Here is a 20,297-nt window from a genome sequence, read left to right as displayed (position 1 = left end):
GGTGAAAGCCGATCCGGCGATCCACAGCGCAAAGTTGTTGTATATCCTCAGCAACCAGCACGGATCAGCTCCAGGCATGACGAAGCGATATCGCCCTCTTTTGGAAGACCAAAGAAAGTAGTTTCGCTTCCACAACGAAGCACACAGTGTCTTCACGACATGGCAGTGGCAACAATACTACAGCGAGAATAAATTATGCCTTCTTTCTTTGCGTGAACATTTGGGCAGCGTTATGCAAATCTTCCCACATAGTGAGGTAGACATGTGGGGGCGTGTTAGAACGAGCCGTTTTAGGTAGGAGTGGTTGACTCTTAACTTTTATAAAGAATATCTCTTTGGATTTGAGACTATAGTCTTTGCAACTTTACAGATCTTCTTTATGCACCGAGAACTTGTAACACTCCAAAGAGAAAGGAAAAATTTAAATCTCATCATATGACCCCTTTAACAATAGATGAATTCTGTGATGTTCTGTCATATTAGTTGTTTTGTCTCACACATGATGTTATCAAAATGAACATCAGGTTGGTTGACAGCCTCGCATACGCTCAGGTCTTGAAGACTGTTCATTTTATTGCCATTTTATAATCAAGTCATAATTAATACAACCGTAACTGTATAACGTATACAACTTTAAAGACGCGCGACTGGAGTCTGAAACATCCGCTGCAGTCGCAGAATGAGGCGTTTTGAGCTCTGATTGGTGTTGGTCACGTGACGTCACTTTTCCGCTATCTCCATTTCTAGTGAATTCAAAATGGCGGATTAGCAACAAACGAACGGTTTCATTTTTGCAACGCAAGAACTGTGTAAGTCGCTATATAGATTGTTTACAGATGTGCAACTGGTTGCAGCATCAGATATGTCTTCATTGCGTCCTCCAGTGGCGTTAAAGCAGTTGACCGCAGAAGGTTGTCTGAGGTTTGAACGAGGCCAGGAGAACTAGAGCTGTTAGCCCGCACGCTAACGTACACACATAGGCTGTCTGTCTCAACCTGGTGAGCTGCACACATAGACAGCTTTTTGGGGGTCTGTCGGCGACCGTGATGCCCACGAACGCTGTCTAGATAGGCAGCTCACTAGGTTGGAAAACGGTTTCAGACTGAGTTATAGAGACACCACTAGCAGCAGGTCTATAACTATTGAAAGATAATGTTATAACTTATAAAAGCAAGTAGAGCCATGGCATGTAGTCGTGCCGCCAATCCTACACAAACAAGGTGTTTACAGGATATATAGACCACTGTCTTATTGTGCTTAACAGGGCTGGTGTCGTAATCCAGCATCTGCTTTGCATCTTCAAAATCCTGCATCCCTGCTGTCCTCAGTACAGATCAAGAGGTCATACGGATGGAGAGCAAAAATGGCTTTTGTATGACTCACATTGTTCTGGGAAATTTGCTTTGTTATTTGCCCTCTTATTCTCAGAAGTCTTGTCATTAAGTGAAGTACTTTGTGATATTTGTCAGGTATGCAGGGTCTTGACCCCCAGACTAGGGGTTTTGAGTAGTTGTTTCTTAACTTCAGTATATGCAATTCCCCAATCCTGAATATATGATTACATAAATGAATAAACTGCACTGCAGTGAGCTAAGTTACAGTACATTTCTGTTGTGTTTTAGAAAGTTGACATGGCAGACAAAAAAGGGAAATCTGTGGGGGTGAAGAGGACACTAACAAAAAAAGAGCAAGAGGAAATGAAGAAAAAGGTACGTTTTTGTCAGAAAATGTGTTTGATAGAGTCAATGAACATTCAGCTCATGCAGAAGAAAAATAGGTATTGTGGTTGTGAATTAAGAATTACTTCCCACAACTTCTTAATTTGTGCCCACTTTTTAAAATGTGTTCCCTTGTTTTAGCTAACAACAAAGGAATGAATAGATTGTGGCCATGATTTATCTAAATTAAAACATGGGAATAAATGAGTACAGTGTGACTACAGTTTAACCAAAGCAAAGGAATGAATGTGGGAATTAATTCTTAATTGTCTTGTTATTTTTCTCCCTAGGTGAGAATAGTGGTGCTTAGCTAAAAACATAAATCCCCCCAAAAATAGATGAATACAAGATGCAAAGCTATTACTGTTAATTGAAACCAGTATGATTAAGAGGGGGAAATAATATATATATATATATATATTTTTTTTTTTTTTCAAAAAATATACCCAAAATAATTTTTATATTGTTGACTTGTACAACATTTCTCTGTCTCACTGTTTACAGGAGGAGGAGAAAGCTGCTGAAGTCTTTGAGGAATTTATAGCTTCTTTTGACACTAATGAAAAAAGTGGAGTGAAGACGTTTGTACGAGGAGGCATAGTAAATGCAACTAAAGGTGAGCTGTTGTGCCTTTCTTATACAAGTTGCTTCTTCAGTGTTATTTATATATTATTATAGTATATATTCATATTTTGAATTCGCCTTTATTATATTCCGTTTTAATTTGAGTAATTTTGTTATTGCCTTTGCCATTTTTATCTAATATTAATATTTTATTGCAGCCTTATTTCAATTACAGAAAACAATTTGAACTGAATGTCACTTGTTCGGGTTTTTAAGCACGTGTCTCTCTAGATCTCTGCAGTTCGAAACAATAAACCAGTGATCTGGTTCAGCTCAAACTGACTTTGTGTTTTAGTGGCGTGCTTATGTTGCTTGCATTAAAAAGCTTATAATTTGAATTGTGGGCTACTTAAACTATAAATCTAAGCTGTTAGTTAAAATGGAGGAAGGAGCGAGTTATGATTATATGTTTTCATTGTCCATCTCTCAGAGGAAGAAGCCGCCGAAGTGAAGAAGAGCAAACTCTACAGACCCGCCTCTAAATTCACTTCTCCACCTCAGAATGCCTCACCTGTTCAATCTGCAGAAGTTAAAAAAACTGTAAGTGAGCTTCTGTCTTCTGTAGTCAGATGAGCTTAATATACTTTGAAGAGGTAAGACCGGGTCAGAAGGACTGAATGTCACTTGTTCGGGTTTTTAAGCATGTGTCTCTCTAGATCTCTGCAGTTCGAAACAATAAACCAGTGATCTGGTTCAGCTCAAACTGACTTTGTGTTTTAGTGGCGTGCTTATATGTTGCTTGCATTAAAAAGCTTATAATTTGAATTGTGGGCTACTTAAACTATAAATCTAAGCTGTTAGTTAAAATGGAGGAAGGAGCGAGTTATGATTATATGTTTTCATTGTTCATCTTTCAGAGGAAGAAGCCGCCGAAGTGAAGAAGAGCAAACTCTACAGACCCGCCTCTAAATTCACTTCTCCACCTCAGAATGCCTCACCTGTTCAATCTGCAGAAGTTAAAAAAACTGTAAGTGAGCTTCTGTCTTCTGTAGTCAGATGAGCTTAATATACTTTGAAGAGGTAAGACCGGGTCAGAAGGAATGTGATGACCGCTGTAATCAGCATAGATGGCCCAATCCATTTTGCTGTGAATCACAAAATACAATAATTAGTCAAACGTTATTGTTGTTTTTCCATTCTAGGCCATTAAAAAGAAAGTGGAGGAGAAGAAGAAGAGTAATCTGGAGCTTTTTAAAGAGGAATTAAAACAGTCAGTGTTTCTCTCAAAATTCACTCTGTTCATCTATTTTCTGAATGCATGTTATTGATTTTATTGTGATTGATTCATCCCTATGTTCAGCGATCAACAACTATATATGCAGTTTTTTGTTAATCTGTTTCAGTCAGATGTCACAATACAGAAAAAAAGATCTGCTCTCCATTTCATCACGACTTTAACAAGTGTTGCAAAAGGGTAGCTAAAAAGTGTTCTGGCTTTATTTAATCTGTCATTCAGAATACAGGAGGAAAGAGAGGAAAGATACAAAAAGAAGAAAGGTGACTCTGGAGGAGTCAACCCAGATCTGGATTTACCCCCGACACGACGATCAAGTAAGTCTGACAAACTCACGCCACACACTTCACTTTGGAATCCCAGTGGAAGCCTAAAATTTTTTTTTTACGTATTGTGTTTGTAGTATTTGATGATGATCCTGTGGTGCCAAACACAACAAACCTGTACATCGGCTGCATCAACCCCAAGGTGAGAAGAGAACACAGTATTTTGACCTGCTGATTGCCATCCATGGAAAATCACAAAATGTCACATGGTTTTTCTTTAACAGACTGCACAGGTGTGTTACACAGTATGTTTAGATTCTTATTTATTAAGCTTTGACTGTCTCATTAGATGACAGAGGAGATGCTGTGTAAGGAGTTTGGGAAATACGGTCCTCTGGCCAGTGTGAAGATCATGTGGCCACGCACTGAAGAAGAGAGAACAAGAGTCACCAACCGCGGTTTTGTTGCTTTCATGACACGGAAAGATGCAGAGCGTGCTCTGGCCGCACTGGATGGTGAGGTGTCCTCAATCCTCAAACCCGTGTAAATGAAGTGTTAGACTGTTGTCTGTCAAAAGTTTGACATTTGAGCTCTGGTGTCTGTGTTTTGCAGGTAAAACAGTAATGGGTTTTGAAATGAAGCTAGGTTGGGGGAAGGCAGTACGTATTCCTCCGCAACCGCTGTACACCCCCATCGGGGTTCTGAAGACCACTGCCCCCCCTCCACCTTCTGGACTGCCATTCAACGCCCAACCCAGAGACCGCTTCAGAAATGACTTCACCAAACCACGCAGCCGCTCACAGGAAGACATTTACAAGGTAACCACATGCTCTGTCTCCTGGTGTTGTAGAGTGTGGTTTGCCGAAGTCAAGGTATTTATCTGTTGGCAAGGTATTTTGTGAGCATGAAGCATTACTGAGTAAACAAAAGATGACTTTTTTTTTTCAATAAATAAAAAAGTAGTAAAATGAAAGGAATAAAGATTTCTTCTTGATGGTTTTAGGTTGATACAAAAGATCATGGCTGAGAATTATGATTTAATGAAGAGACCTATTTTGGAATCTGAATAGAATCAAAGCTTTTCATTTTAGATAAAATATTTTCTTTACACATCAAAAGTTTGGGGTTGGCAAGGTTTTTAAATGTTTTTGAGAGATGTTTCTTATACTCACTAAGGTTGCATTTATTTGATCAAAAATACAGTAAAAACAATAATATTGCAAAAAAAATATTTTCTATTTTAATATATTTTAAAATGTCATTTATTCCTGTGATGGCATAATGAAAAGCATTTTGGTAACTCTTTAGAATAGGGAACACATATTCACTGTTAATTCGTTTTCCTTGAACAAACTTGCTGCTTATTAATAGTTCATAAGGTAGTTGTTAATTTTAGGTATGGAGTAGGATTAAGGGATCTAAAATGTGGTCATTCCGAATAAGGCATTAATATGCTAATACTATCAAACAGCCAGTATGCTAGTAATAATGCATGCTAATAAGCAACTAGTTAATAGTGAGAATTGGTCCTTAAAATAAAGTGTTACCAGCATTTCTTCTTATTACTTCTGCTTAATATATTTGCTGAAACGCAATCATTTTTTTTGTCAGGATTCTTTGATAAATATAAAGTTAAAAAGAACAAATGTATTTAAAATAGAAATCTTTTGTAATATTATAAATGTCTTTACTACCACATTTGGTCAATTTAATGCTTCCTTGCCAAACAAAATAGTCAGTTTCTCTTTAAAGGGGTCATATGATGTTGCAAAAAAGAACATTATTTTGTGTATTTGGTGTAATGAAATGTTTATGCAGTTTAAGGTAAAAAAAAACACATTATTTTCCACAAACTGTACATTATTGTTTTTCCTCTATGCCCCGCCTTTCTGAAACGCGTAGATTTTTACAAAGCTCATCGGTCTGAAAAAGCGAGGTGTGCTCTGATTGGCCAGCTATCCAGTGCGTTGTGATTGGCCGAATTCCTCAAGCATGTGACGGAAATGTTACGCCCCTTGCCATATTGTGATGCCTGCGGCAACCACATGTGATGACCCCGGGCTGGACTCTGCTTCGTCCACGGTGAAAGCCAATCCGGCGATCCACAGAGCGAAGTTGAAGTATTTCCTCAGCGACCAGCACGGATCAGCTCCAGGCATGACGAAGCGATATCGCCCTCTTTTGGAAGACCAAACAAAGTAGTTTCGCTTTCACAACGAAGCACATAGTGCCTTCACAACATGGCGGCGGCGGCAACAATACTACAGCAAGAATAAAAGTTACGCTTTCTATCTTTGCGTGAACATTTGGGCGGCGTTATGCAAATCTTCCCGGATAGTGACGTAGACATGTGGGGGCGTGTTAGAACGAGACGTTTTAGGTAGGAATGGTTGACTCTTAACTTTTATAAAGAATATCTCTTTGGATTTGAGACTTCAGTCTTTGCAACTTTACAGATCTTCTTTATGCACCAAGAGCTTGTAACACTCCAAAGAGAAAGGAAAAATTGAAATTGCATCATATGACCCCTTTAAAAAATAAAATGAACTGACCCCAGACTTTTGAATGATAGTGTATTTTAAATGTAGAGAAATGTGACGGAGCCAACCTTTTTGAGAAATTATTTTATTGTTTCATTGTTTGAGAAAAGTTTCAAAATCAACTCGATGTGAATTCACATTGTCATGGGAACACTTTAAACTATTCTGAGTCAGTTGATTTAACTTATATGTGTATCTTGTACTAGACAAAGAATCACAAGCAGATTAAACCAGGAAACTGTACAGAAACACTGCAGTAAACTTGCTTGGTTTTAAGTTCAGTAATGTTTATCAGCCTGGGGGGCATCCTGTGTAATGAGACATTTCATTCCTACCAACCTGTTTGGCTTCTTAGGCTTTCAGACTCTCTTAAGAGGAATTGGCCGGTCTCTCCTTATCACTTTTTGATTGGTATGTCAACGGTGAGTCCCCAAACATGTCAAGTCCAAACCCTTTTTCATTTCAGATTTGTAAGCTGTAATGCGGTTTAGATTTATAAACATTAAGCTGGAATAAAAAAGAGCCCATGGCCTTAGTGAAGCAAGACAGGTTGGAGAAAGCAAAGTGTCTGAATACACAGAATGTTCCTCAGACAGAGCAAGAGCAGCGGTGAGATGGACTTGTCTGTTTGCGAGCATGTTCCCAGAGGTTTAGCTGCTGCTGATATTAATCATGAATATTCTGCAGTTTGTTTAAATATAAACTCACTGTATTTTTGTATCTTCATCATTTGGTTTGACGTCGCGAACAGACTCTGTCCGAGGCCGTAGTGACAGTGGTAATCCCCACAGAAAGGTACATATTCTCTGTCCATTTATTAAAACACCATTACCACTGAAACACACGCACAAACACACTCACCTGTAGTCTGACGCCTAAATCACAGTGGTTAGTTCATCACAAAAATACTGTAAGACGTCATTGATCTTAGATCGGAGCCAAGAAAATCACTCACACGCTCACAGATACATCTCAGATCTTTAGCAACATCAGCAACTTCTCTAGTCTGTTAATACAATCGCATTTTAAATAGTATAAATCTTTTCATACCCAGTAATTGCTACTGTGAAAATGTGTAGAACACCACACAGTGGCCCTTTTCTGAACGCTAGGAGCTAACATTGTACTAAAACACACTCCCTTAACGGTCTCATAGGGCCATGGTAACATCAGAAAGCAATCTTATTTGGAGTGGACAGAAAATTCAGAGCAAAATACAAGATTCAAACTGCCAGACAGTGAAAATGAAAGAAGAAAAAGATAGAACTGACATGGTAAGGCTGTATGGAGTAATGGAGAAAGATGGAGAGAAGAAAAGAGTGCCCTTGTTCATTCTCTCATCCATCTCTTTTGTGGCTGATAGGAACCTGCTGGGCTTGATACACAGAATGATTGAGTTTGTGGTTAGAGAGGGACCCATGTTTGAGGCCATCATCATGAGCCGGGAAAAGAACAACCCTGACTTCAGGTATGTGAGGAGTATTCTGCTTGTTACAGAATATTTGAACCATTAATATTCTTAGATAGCTTGCTCAACATGAAATGAAAATTCTAAATTCGTGTTATTGGTTATATTGTAAATTCATGCTCTGATTTTTTTTTCATTTGACCTTATGGTTTTTTTTTGTTTTGTTAAGATGTCATAACCTTCTTGTGAAACAACATAAATTGGTGCAGAGTGCTGTACAGTATGGAAAAAAAGCTACATTTATACACAATACTGTACTTCCCAATACGGAAGAAAAGATCTGTTGCTACTTGTAACATTGTGACTTTTGATGAAAAATTATGGTAACACTTTATTTTAGGGTCTCTTAACTAGTTGCTTATTAGCATGATTTTTTTCACTTTGTAATTTTTAATCCAAACTGGGTTATCTAGTGACTTCTACTGGACTTCTCCAATCATTTAGTCAACTTAGGCAACACCTTTCTTATGATCAACTGCAAGCTTGCATGCAGATCCGTCTCCATCCAATCAATAACCGTTGAATTGAACCAAGTCTTTTTTTTTTTGTATAATAATCTGTTTCACTCTGATGTATGCCACGATACAGGAAAAAAAGATCTGTCATTACTGCAGTTACATCGAAACTCCAAAAAAAGTTAATGTTGTCTCTGATGCACTCTTACGAGTTTTCTTTTTGTCTTGCTGTGTAATAGTTTTGAAACAAAGCTGCCGCAGATATTTGGGCATCCTTTAAAACCTTAAACTGTTCTTATCCTTTCAGCCAAGAATGACTCAGACACTGAGGTGAAATCAAGGTAAGACCCTGCTGGATGTTCATTTTATTTATTGTTCTCTGCGATGAGTGGATGATTCAGTTTAATCACATGATATTTCATTGGAGCATTTCAACAGCCTCATCAAGTCACATGATTTCAATAATCCACGATGATCACATTACACAAAACTGAAATTGCATGTCAAAATAACACATTGTCAATATTTGTTTTGAGATCCCCCAAAATTTCACACATCACGTTTTCAGGGGAGCCCATGTCTTATTAAGGGGAGCCGAGCTCCCCCTAGCTCCCCCGTAGTTCGCACCCTGGAAACAGCTTATCATTTAATGTACCGACCGCCTATCTGCTAATCTTCAGCATGTTTTACACTAAACAATACTTTTGGATTGAAGTATTTTTAGTTTACACCAACAAAAATGCTGTTTTATAAGAGAAATCACAGACTTTTTGCGATGGGTAGGATACAGCTTACGGCACTTCTCATTTATTCCTATGGTATCTGTAAACAGCGATTGAGTGTCGCACCACTCTGACTGAAATTCAGTGAGGTCAAGGCTGTAATGTGATTGGTTATTAAGGCACACGTGATCCAAGTTGTTTAAAGCTAAACTCTGCAGGACACCGGCCCTCCAGGACCGAGATTGGAGACCCCTGGTCTAATTATTATGATTAGCAGTTAAGTCCCATTATTATTCAAAAACAGTCATTCACAATATCCTGACCAGGCACGAGTTTTAAGTGACAAGTAATTTGTTTCAAAACAGACTTCAGTTCAAAAGTTTGTGGTTGGTAAGATTTTCTGAATTCTTTGATGAATAGAAAGTTCAAAACAGCATTTCATTGAAATCTTTTGTAACATCATAAATATCTTTTCCATCATTCTTGATCACTGTTGACTAATGCATCCTTGCTGAATAAAAGTATTGATTTATTAATATATATATATATATATCTTGTTTTACACTGAAATGCGCAACAACACACAAAATCAAACTCGTATAGATGAAAACTCCTGCATTCACAAACTTGAGTAGATTTTTTACAACGAAGAGCAGCAAATACGTTCTTCAAATATAAAGGAAGTTATATATTTTCATAAAGACCTATTTACACTGTGTAAGAGTGATATTGTAAATTAAACTCAGCCGGGAAAAAAAAAACTCACATTCAGTTGCTTTTGTTTTAGCAAATTTATCAACATTTGTAAATATTTTTATGAACACGTCTTGGGGGACACATGGTTTGCCACTGCAAGACTTTTTCCCTGTAGCACTGTCTTATATTATGGACATTGCAGTTTATTGCTCATATACCTTTCTGCGGCAGGACTATGGCATGTTCACACAGGTGAGCAGGAACCCTGGGCATCTTCCTTCTGCTCAGTAGAAAGATCCCTTTAATCTAAGTTATTGGAACTCTGACCATAATTTTCTATTATATGTAAACTGTTGTGATAGTTTACACACATGATCGTCTATCACATGTAAACACTGGCAGAACAGTGTCTAAAGGAGTGTTCAACCAGTGCATGAGTATTAATTGTTTATGGTGATTTTACAATATAATCTTTAAATACCGTATTCTTAAAAAGGTATATATATATATATACACACACAAACAATTGGTTTATTAATTGCCATTGCTCTAAAAAAACAATTCAAATACTATAAGAAATTTTTTTAATTTTCTCAGAGAAAAACATTTAATTGCATACATACAGAAACAAATCGACACGCATGGGGAAAATCTTTATAGAATTTTTTTATTATTATTATTATTTCTGGAATCACACACATAAAAAAAATCCGATTCAATCCTTTTTACAACATAAAATAACACCGACAAAGATTCTTAAATTGAAATGAGTTTAGTTAGTGCTCATGTTGGAAATGTGAGATCTTGTGTTTTCCAGAAACATTGATTTTGGGGTTGAAGTACGCAGGGGGAAATTCAAGTCAGTGTGTGTGTGTGTGTGTGTGTGTGTGTCTGAAGGGCGGACTACCTGTGTCTCTCATATCCATTCTATCTCCGTACAGGCTTGCAATTTCACTCATCCATTAAAATGGCATCATTGCTCTATGCAAATTAAAGCCCTTGTAGTACATACAGTAACAACACAACATTACCTCTCCAAACGATATCAAATTAAAAAGAAAGGAAGGTAAAGAATGCGTTTAGCTGTAATGACATCTGTCCCTGCTCCTCAACTGTCCCCGCCTTCCAACTTCCTGGGTCCCTGTTCTCTGCAAATAAGGCGGGGCTTATAATCTCCACCTTTCAGAGCACTCTCCAGCAGCTGATTGGTCAATGAATGGGGGCTCAGTTAGGTGTAAAGTGGCACTGATTTTGTTTTAGCTCTGTCCGACAGCTGAGAGGAGCCTTTAAATTAATTATATATACTAGCTGGGTGTCATATACAGCACAAGCACTCAGTATTTTTTAACATTGACAAAAACTTTAATGGCTCCAGTGAAATCCGCAGAGAGCAAAACTTCAGTGTGGTCTGTTTTCAGGGCCCCTGAGGAAATGAAGAAGAATGGGTTACTTTTGCTCAGTGCACTGCTGTGATCTCGCAATGCTATTTGGCAAAGTTGCTGTCAGTACCTGATGGGATGGTCTCAGAGTCGTCCGTGCTGTCACTCTTACAGTCCGAGTCTGGCTTCTCTGTCCCTGCCTCCTGAGGCACGATGAGATCCGGATGCGGAGCAAAAATGGCTGAAGTAACTACAGCATTATGGGCTACAAAGCAGAAAGCACTTGTAATTTAAGACACTAAAATACATACAATAATGGTTGTTAGAACTGCACTATCGGTGGGGGGGGGTTTGCTGTGCTTGTTTGTAGGGCCAAAAAATGTGTGAAGATTTATCAATATGACTGTAAAATAATACTAATACCAACAGTACTAATAATAATTCAAATCAAATGAAAGAAAGAAATGTACAAATGAAAAAACGAAGAAATATTACTGAGTATTATAGTTTTATTCCTGGAATATTTTTATCTGTGTAACTGCTGCTGCTCTCAGTATCCGATTCATTTTTGTTACCATCGTATTACCTTTGATCCCTTCCCAGAAGTCATTGCGGTCTCTCCGTACAGAGGTGAATTTGCTCAGGTCATGGTATGTGCTCCAGATGTACACATACTTGTCCTCTGAGCCACTCACAATGAAAGAGTAGTCGTGACTGCAAGAACAAGACGAGATCCTTGAGATTCACTCTTATTTTTCAACTTTCCGTAGAAGTGTAAGATCAGAGATGGACATTTCTGGGCTTGCTCCTCTCACCTGAAGCTGGCTTTGATCTGACTGCTGCTGTTCACACAGCCCTTGTACTTCATAGACAGAGACAAATCTCTGAGGTCATACAGGCGAATGCGAGAGTCGTTTGACGTCACCAAGATCTGCAGAGGAAAAGGAGATTAGCATTAACTGAGACTGAATGATGGACGTCAAGTTTTATCACCTTGATATGAATAAAAACATCAGTATTTGAGTAATACTTAAGCAAATAAGAAGAGTTTTAAGTCTAACTGCAGGCTTTTTCTATTTTCAGTCTCTGTCCTCTTACACGGACACATCTGTCTTACCTTGTTCTCTCCTGGCAGCGGCTCAATACCTGTGATTTTGCGGCCCACGCGATTCCTGCCTCTCGTGGAGCGGACATGGATTTGGGTGTGATATTTAAGGCGCTGAGCAGAACATGATGAAAGCAGCAGTAAGTGATTATTAATCAACTATTTCGAAATCAATGCTGTGTACATTCTGCTTTTGGGAAACCTCCTTTCTTTTAAACGAAAATCACTGTTCCCATTTAAAGCTTGAAAGAAAAAACACTCACCTCTGTGTCATAGAAAATGCAGCGTCCATCATAGGTGCCAATAACTGCATATTTTCCATTCTGGCAGAAGTTAGCTGCTGTTATCAGGCGCGTCTGTCCATCCACCTCATTCCATAGTGCCACTTTCTTATCTGGAATATTCCATAACCGCAACTTTCCGTCTAAAGAACCGCTTAAAAAATACCTGTCATCCTGAGAGAAAAACACAGCCATTAAAACACACAACCTTATCATAGTGGACCCGTACACTACCATTCAAACTTCTGGGGTCCGATTTTTTATTTTCTTTTTATTAATAGTTTTATTTAGCAAGGACACGTTAAAATGATTAAAAGTGACAGTAAATACATTTATAATGTCTTTATAATATAATTATAATAATTTATTTAATATAAATATATTTTTTTAAATGTATAGCCTGAATGCACTGTACGTCGCTTTGGATAAAAGCGTCTGCTAAATGCATTAATTATTTAATTATGAACTATTAAATTATTATTATAATGTTACAAAATTTTCAATTTCAAATAAATGCTCTTTATTTGAATTGTCTATTTATCAAAGAATCCTGAAGAAATGCACCGTTTCCACATAAATATTAAGCAGCACAACTGTCTTCAACATTGATAAGAATAAGAAATGTTTCTTAAGCACCAAATCAGCCAATTAGAATGATTTCTAAAGGATCATGTGACACTGAAGGCTGGAGTAATGCTGCTGAAAATTCAGCTTTGCCATCACAGGAATGAATTACATTTTAAAATACCTTTTGTAATAATATGTACCTGTTTTTACTGTATTTATAATAAAATACATGCAGCCTTGGTGAGCATTAGAACCTTATTTTAAAAATCTTACCAACACCAAACAGTAGTGTATACCAGAGTACACAAGAGGCATATTTACCCTAGGATGAAATGCAATGGCTGTAACGAAGTCTATGTGCTGAAAACAACAGAGACACTCCCTCCTGGAGATGTGCCACAAACGAACCGTCTTATCCATCGATGATGACAGCAGGAAGTAGTTCTACTCCGAAAAGAAGCGATAGAATTATGTCCAATTTCTCGTTATTATACTGTGAATTTCAAACGTTTTCTCACACTTAAGTGGTTCAGTGGAGCAATGATGACCGTAAGCTCTCACCTTCGACCAGGACAGATCCAGCAGGTCAGCAGTGTGACCCTTATACTTGCAGAACGGAACTTGCCGGAATGGCACGTTTCTGTCCTCAGTGTCTGCATCTTCCACTGTAGCACCAAACTGTGCAAGCGAAAGTAAAAAAAAGGTTGATATCTTAGAGATTTAAATGGTCATTCATCAGTGTGAAATACAAAATAAAGAACAGGAAGACCAAAAAAAAAAAAAGCTTTACCCCTCCTTCAGTATCTGATTTCGAGGAACACAGACTCTCCTGAGAGGGAGATGGGGACACACGTCCTGAGAGAGAATAAGAGAGACCAAAGAGGCTTTTTTTTTTTTTTTTAAAAAGGAAACCCAGAACAAAAATAGCAATTACAGATATTTTACACAAGCTTTACCCCTCCTTCAGTATCTGATTTCGAGGAACACAGACTCTCCTGAGAGGGAGATGGGGACACACGTCCTGAGAGAGAATAAGAGAGACCAGAGAGGCTTTTTTTTTTTTTTAAAAAGGAAACCCAGAACAAAAATAGCAATTACATATATTTTACACAATATTTATGTGTGATTATTAAAGATTCATTCCTTTAGCTTAGCAACACGCTAACACCAAATTTTGTCGTCCTTGCAAAGAGCTACTTGTGTGGCAAGTTGCTGCCTATGTAGAAAGCTTAAGAGACTTTAAGATGGCTAAGAAGCCTAACAGTTCACTAGGTTTTTTTTGCATACAACAGCTAGCTGTTCTCTTTCTAAGTACACTCTACATGGGCAGCAAAACAATAACGCCGTTTTGAAAGTCAGTCGCTTTCATTGATTTTAGTGTGTACGTCCCAGACAAAGATCAAGCTTAACCTCCGGCTAAACTACACAGTAAGTGGTGGTTCATCTTTTAAACATAAATCTAGATCTAGTAATTCATTTCATTATGTCAGGTCCATTCAACACATTTGACAACCAGAAAGTGTTCAAATACTTTTTGGGGCCACTGCATATGAACTATGTACAAGATGTTTTAAATAGAAATAAAAGTCTTTATACACAAGACTGTGCAGGTGTGTGTGGCTACCTTCTGTGTTGTATTTTATTCTCATGTTGTTGAAATAGTCATGGGCGTTTTTTAGGACCCAGATCCGAACCACATTATCCTGCCCTGCTGTAGCCAACAGCCGGCCACAATGAGAGAATTTCATTGTCCAGACGGCACCCTGAGAAAGACAGAGGGGAAAGAGGAGTAGTCAAATCACTAAATAATTAACTATCTACATCACAGATCACAAAATATGTTAAAGTTCACATTAAAGGTCACACACACACTCTCCTCACCGTGTGTTCTCCACTCAGGTCCTGCACTACTTTGATTTGGTCAAAGTCAAAGGGCCCTTTGAAGCTGTGAGCAGCTTTAAACTTGACCGGTCGGGTGTACGGCATCCCCTCATCATCACTGGAGGATGGGTCGTCCTGGTCTGTGTGGAACACCTCATCCCGAACGCTTTTGACTTTATTGACGGCTCTCTCTCCATATTCCTCCGCCAAGTGCTTTGCCCTCTTCACAGACTTACCCAGAAACTTTTTCAGCTGTGTACTGAGTGAAAGAAGAAGAACAGACAGAAGCTGTCTGAAAATCATCCTCAACGGTCCTTCAAGATAAATGCTTTTTATTTGGTTATAATTACACAACTACTCAAACGTTTGAGGTTTTAAAAGAAATCAATGCATTTAATTGATCAAAAGTGACAGTAAAGTAGGGCTGCACGATTATGAAAAAAAATCATAATTGTCGATTATTCCCTTGAAATTGTAATTGCGATTATTAATTACGATTATCACAATTTACATTGAATGATGTTTATACCATTGTTTGATGCAACTGCATGCCGTATTTTTATATGAAAATAAGCTGAAAACACAAACCTTTAGTGCTTTTCTATAGTATTAAGCCTCAAATGTCAAATATACATCGGATTGGTTTCTTCTTTAAATTATAAAAAAAACTTTGATCTGACTGCTGCTGTTCACACAGCCCTTGTACTTCATAGACAGAGACAAATCTCTGAGGTCATACAGGCGAATGCGAGAGTCGTTTGACGTCACCAAGATCTGCAGAGGAAAAGGAGATTAGCATTAACTGAGACTGAATGATGGACGTCAAGTTTTATCACCTTGATATGAATAAAAACATCAGTATTTGAGTAATACTTAAGCAAATAAGAAGAGTTTTAAGTCTAACTGCAGGCTTTTTCTATTTTCAGTCTCTGTCCTCTTACACGGACACATCTGTCTTACCTTGTTCTCTCCTGGCAGCGGCTCAATACCTGTGATTTTGCGGCCCACGCGATTCCTGCCTCTCGTGGAGCGGACATGGATTTGGGTGTGATATTTAAGGCGCTGAGCAGAACATGATGAAAGCAGCAGTAAGTGATTATTAATCAACTATTTCGAAATCAATGCTGTGTACATTCTGCTTTTGGGAAACCTCCTTTCTTTTAAACGAAAATCACTGTTCCCATTTAAAGCTTGAAAGAAAAAACACTCACCTCTGTGTCATAGAAAATGCAGCGTCCATCGTAGGTGCCAATAACTGCATATTTTCCATTCTGGCAGAAGTTAGCTGCTGTTATCAGGCGCGTCTGTCCATCCACCTCATTCCATAGTGCCACTTTCTTATCTGGAATATTCCATAACCGCAACTTTCCGTCTAAAGAACCGCTTAAAAAATACCTGTCATCCTGAGAGAAAAACACAGCCATTAAAACACACAACCTTATCATAGTGGACCCGTACACTACCATTCAAACTTCTGGGGTCCGATTTTTTATTTTCTTTTTATTAATAGTTTTATTTAGCAAGGACACGTTAAAATGATTAAAAGTGACAGTAAATACATTTATAATGTCTTTATAATATAATTATAATAATTTATTTAATATAAATATATTTTTTTAAATGTATAGCCTGAATGCACTGTACGTCGCTTTGGATAAAAGCGTCTGCTAAATGCATTAATTATTTAATTATGAACTATTAAATTATTATTATAATGTTACAAAATTTTCAATTTCAAATAAATGCTCTTTATTTGAATTGTCTATTTATCAAAGAATCCTGAAGAAATGCACCGTTTCCACATAAATATTAAGCAGCACAACTGTCTTCAACATTGATAAGAATAAGAAATGTTTCTTAAGCACCAAATCAGCCAATTAGAATGATTTCTAAAGGATCATGTGACACTGAAGGCTGGAGTAATGCTGCTGAAAATTCAGCTTTGCCATCACAGGAATGAATTACATTTTAAAATACCTTTTGTAATAATATGTACCTGTTTTTACTGTATTTATAATAAAATACATGCAGCCTTGGTGAGCATTAGAACCTTATTTTAAAAATCTTACCAACACCAAACAGTAGTGTATACCAGAGTACACAAGAGGCATATTTACCCTAGGATGAAATGCAATGGCTGTAACGAAGTCTATGTGCTGAAAACAACAGAGACACTCCCTCCTGGAGATGTGCCACAAACGAACCGTCTTATCCATCGATGATGACAGCAGGAAGTAGTTCTACTCCGAAAAGAAGCGATAGAATTATGTCCAATTTCTCGTTATTATACTGTGAATTTCAAACGTTTTCTCACACTTAAGTGGTTCAGTGGAGCAATGATGACCGTAAGCTCTCACCTTCGACCAGGACAGATCCAGCAGGTCAGCAGTGTGACCCTTATACTTGCAGAACGGAACTTGCCGGAATGGCACGTTTCTGTCCTCAGTGTCTGCATCTTCCACTGTAGCACCAAACTGTGCAAGCGAAAGTAAAAAAAGGTTGATATCTTAGAGATTTAAATGGTCATTCATCAGTGTGAAATACAAAATAAAGAACAGGAAGACCAAAAAAAAAAAAGCTTTACCCCTCCTTCAGTATCTGATTTCGAGGAACACAGACTCTCCTGAGAGGGAGATGGGGACACACGTCCTGAGGGAGAATAAGAGAGACCAAAGAGGCTTTTTTTTTTTTTTTTAAAAAGGAAACCCAGAACAAAAATAGCAATTACATATATTTTACACAATATTTATGTGTGATTATTAAAGATTCACTCCTTTAGCTTAGCAACACGCTAACACCAAATTTTGTCGTCCTTGCAAAGAGCTACTTGTGTGGCAAGTTGCTGCCTATGTAGAAAGCTTAAGAGACTTTAAGATGGCTAAGAAGCCTAACAGTTCACTAGGTTTTTTTTGCATACAACAGCTAGCTGTTCTCTCTCTAAGTACACTCTACATGGGCAGCAAAACAATAACGCCGTTTTGAAAGTCAGTCGCTTTCATTGATTTTAGTGTGTACGTCTCAGACAAAGATCAAGCTTAACCTCCGGCTAAACTACACAGTAAGTGGTGGTTCATCTTTTAAACATAAATCTAGATCTAGTAATTCATTTCATTATGTCAGGTCCATTCAACACATTTGACAACCAGAAAGTGTTCAAATACTTTTTGGGGCCACTGCATATGAACTATGTACAAGATGTTTTAAATAGAAATAAAAGTCTTTATACACAAGACTGTGCAGGTGTGTGTGGCTACCTTCTGTGTTGTATTTTATTCTCATGTTGTTGAAATAGTCATGGGCGTTTTTTAGGACCCAGATCCGAACCACATTATCCTGCCCTGCTGTAGCCAACAGCCGGCCACAATGAGAGAATTTCATTGTCCAGACGGCACCCTGAGAAAGACAGAGGGGAAAGAGGAGTAGTCAAATCACTAAATAATTAACTATCTACATCACAGATCACAAAATATGTTAAAGTTCACATTAAAGGTCACACACACACTCTCCTCACCGTGTGTTCTCCACTCAGGTCCTGCACTACTTTGATTTGGTCAAAGTCAAAGGGCCCTTTGAAGCTGTGAGCAGCTTTAAACTTGACCGGTCGGGTGTACGGCATCCCCTCATCATCACTGGAGGATGGGTCGTCCTGGTCTGTGTGGAACACCTCATCCCGAACGCTTTTGACTTTATTGACGGCTCTCTCTCCATATTCCTCCGCCAAGTGCTTTGCCCTCTTCACAGACTTACCCAGAAACTTTTTCAGCTGTGTACTGAGTGAAAGAAGAAGAACAGACAGAAGCTGTCTGAAAATCATCCTCAACGGTCCTTCAAGATAAATGCTTTTTATTTGGTTATAATTACACAACTACTCAAACGTTTGAGGTTTTAAAAGAAATCAATGCATTTAATTGATCAAAAGTGACAGTAAAGTAGGGCTGCACGATTATGAAAAAAAATCATAATTGTCGATTATTCCCTTGAAATTGTAATTGCGATTATTAATTACGATTATCACAATTTACATTGAATGATGTTTATACCATTGTTTGATGCAACTGCATGCCGTATTTTTATATGAAAATAAGCTGAAAACACAAACCTTTAGAGCTTTTCTATAGTATTAAGCCTCAAATGTCAAATATACATCGGATTGGTTTCTTCTTTAAATTATAAAAAAAAAGTACAAATATGAATGGTATTATAATGTTATACTAAAACAATGAAAAAACCCTTAAGATAACATGTAGAAAGAAAAAAAACACATCTTAAACACTCAGAATAACATAAGTGGACTTTGGACGATTACGTAATTGTGGCATCCATAATTGTAATTGCGATTAGAAATTCGATTAATTGTGCAGCCCTACAGTAAAGACAATTTTAAAGTTACAAAAGAGGTCTATTTCAAATGAATCCTGTTCTTTTGAACTTTCTATTCATCAAAGAATCCTGGGGCAAAATGTATCATGGTTTCCACAAACATATTAAACAGCACAACCGTTTGTAACATTGATAATAATAAAATGTTCCTCTAGCACAAAAGCAGCATATTAGAATGGTTTCTGAAGGAGCAATGACTCCTGAAAATGTACTTTTGCCATTACAGGAATAAATTGCATTTTAAAATATAATGAAATAAAAAACCTTTTTGATCATATAAATGCAGCCTTGGTGAGCATAAGGGTGCTTTCACACCTGTAGATCGATTGCTTTGTTCCGAAACAGGGATTCAAATTATTACAATGTTGCTTTTTATTCTTGGTGCGGTTCGCTTTCAAACGGTAAAGTTTCTAAACGGACCAAATTTGTTAATACAAGTCACTGTAAACTGTTGTCTCATTGGTCAAAGTTCCACGGTTTAATTACCGGGATTCCACTTAGCTCTCACAGCTGTCACCTGTCAGGATGCAACGATAACAGCTTCGCGGGCTTATTGGTTTTTTTGTAGCTATCCTTATATTAATTTATCATTTTGAGCAGGAGTCATCGGGAAAACATTTTTCAAATGCACCTACTAGGAAGAAGAGCAATAAGATGGCATTATAAAATGAAAAAGTGCGTTTTTTATTTTGAATAGCAAGACGTGCTCACCCACAGACATTCACTGGTTCATTTTGAAGTATTAGCAAAGCAACAAAGCTAATGCTTTTCACGGAACTTACGTAATACCCATCATAAATTGTGATATAGCCTGGTTCGTTGGTCCGTTGGATCGGATTGCATTCTCACTACAACCGAACAGTTCGTTTTCAATCGAGCCGAGACTACATCGTTCAGGCGCTCTCGGACCGATTGTTTTGGCGTGGATCCGGGCACGATTGCCGTGTTCACATATGCCCAAACGAACCGAGCTAAGGGGGG

General features: G+C 37.8%; 2 protein-coding genes across 2 annotated transcripts in view; one reads left to right on the top strand and one right to left on the bottom strand.

Moving 5' to 3' along the window:
• Nucleotides 1–662: 662 nt before the first annotated feature.
• Nucleotides 663–8,650, top strand: LOC107596192 (U2 snRNP-associated SURP motif-containing protein-like). Its single transcript, XM_016286872.1, has 12 exons — nucleotides 663–809; nucleotides 1,623–1,709; nucleotides 2,223–2,334; nucleotides 2,773–2,882; nucleotides 3,485–3,552; nucleotides 3,799–3,893; nucleotides 3,980–4,044; nucleotides 4,192–4,357; nucleotides 4,455–4,660; nucleotides 7,134–7,177; nucleotides 7,746–7,861; nucleotides 8,613–8,650. The coding sequence occupies exons 2-12, from the start codon at nucleotides 1,632–1,634 to the stop codon at nucleotides 8,648–8,650; spliced, it is 1,098 nt and encodes a 365-aa protein (XP_016142358.1). The 5' UTR covers nucleotides 663–809; nucleotides 1,623–1,631.
• Nucleotides 8,651–11,036: 2,386 nt separating this feature from the next.
• Nucleotides 11,037–20,297, bottom strand: part of LOC107596130 (WD repeat-containing protein 44-like) — a 17,612-nt gene continuing 8,351 nt past the window's right edge. The window contains exons 9-19 of the mRNA XM_016286785.1: nucleotides 18,448–18,706; nucleotides 18,191–18,329; nucleotides 17,521–17,585; nucleotides 17,294–17,410; nucleotides 17,054–17,176; nucleotides 16,148–16,339; nucleotides 15,897–15,998; nucleotides 11,918–12,033; nucleotides 11,689–11,816; nucleotides 11,233–11,367; nucleotides 11,037–11,146 (exon numbers count right to left, since the gene is read on the bottom strand). Of these exons, the coding sequence (XP_016142271.1) occupies nucleotides 11,058–11,146; nucleotides 11,233–11,367; nucleotides 11,689–11,816; nucleotides 11,918–12,033; nucleotides 15,897–15,998; nucleotides 16,148–16,339; nucleotides 17,054–17,176; nucleotides 17,294–17,410; nucleotides 17,521–17,585; nucleotides 18,191–18,329; nucleotides 18,448–18,706 (1,465 nt within the window). The 3' untranslated portion in view covers nucleotides 11,037–11,057. The remainder of the gene's footprint in view (nucleotides 11,147–11,232; nucleotides 11,368–11,688; nucleotides 11,817–11,917; nucleotides 12,034–15,896; nucleotides 15,999–16,147; nucleotides 16,340–17,053; nucleotides 17,177–17,293; nucleotides 17,411–17,520; nucleotides 17,586–18,190; nucleotides 18,330–18,447; nucleotides 18,707–20,297) is intronic.

This window comes from Sinocyclocheilus grahami, unplaced genomic scaffold (assembly GCF_001515645.1).
Source record: "Sinocyclocheilus grahami isolate Dianchi unplaced genomic scaffold, SAMN03320097.WGS_v1.1 scaffold215.1, whole genome shotgun sequence".
NCBI classification, from domain to species: Eukaryota; Metazoa; Chordata; class Actinopteri; order Cypriniformes; family Cyprinidae; genus Sinocyclocheilus; species Sinocyclocheilus grahami.
The sequence above is the reverse complement of the archived record's forward strand: the minus strand, read 5'-3'. Positions and strand labels throughout refer to the sequence as shown.

Excerpts from the sequence above, each read along its gene's own strand:
- LOC107596192 (XM_016286872.1), top strand. The coding sequence starts at position 1,632 with ATGGCAGACAAAAAAGGGAAATCTGTGGGGGTGAAGAGGACACTAACA. Across the intron at positions 3,894-3,979 it reads ACCCCCGACACGACGATCAA|TATTTGATGATGATCCTGTG; the intron begins GTAAGTCTGACA and ends TTGTGTTTGTAG. Across the intron at positions 7,178-7,745 it reads GTGGTAATCCCCACAGAAAG|GAACCTGCTGGGCTTGATAC; the intron begins GTACATATTCTC and ends TGTGGCTGATAG.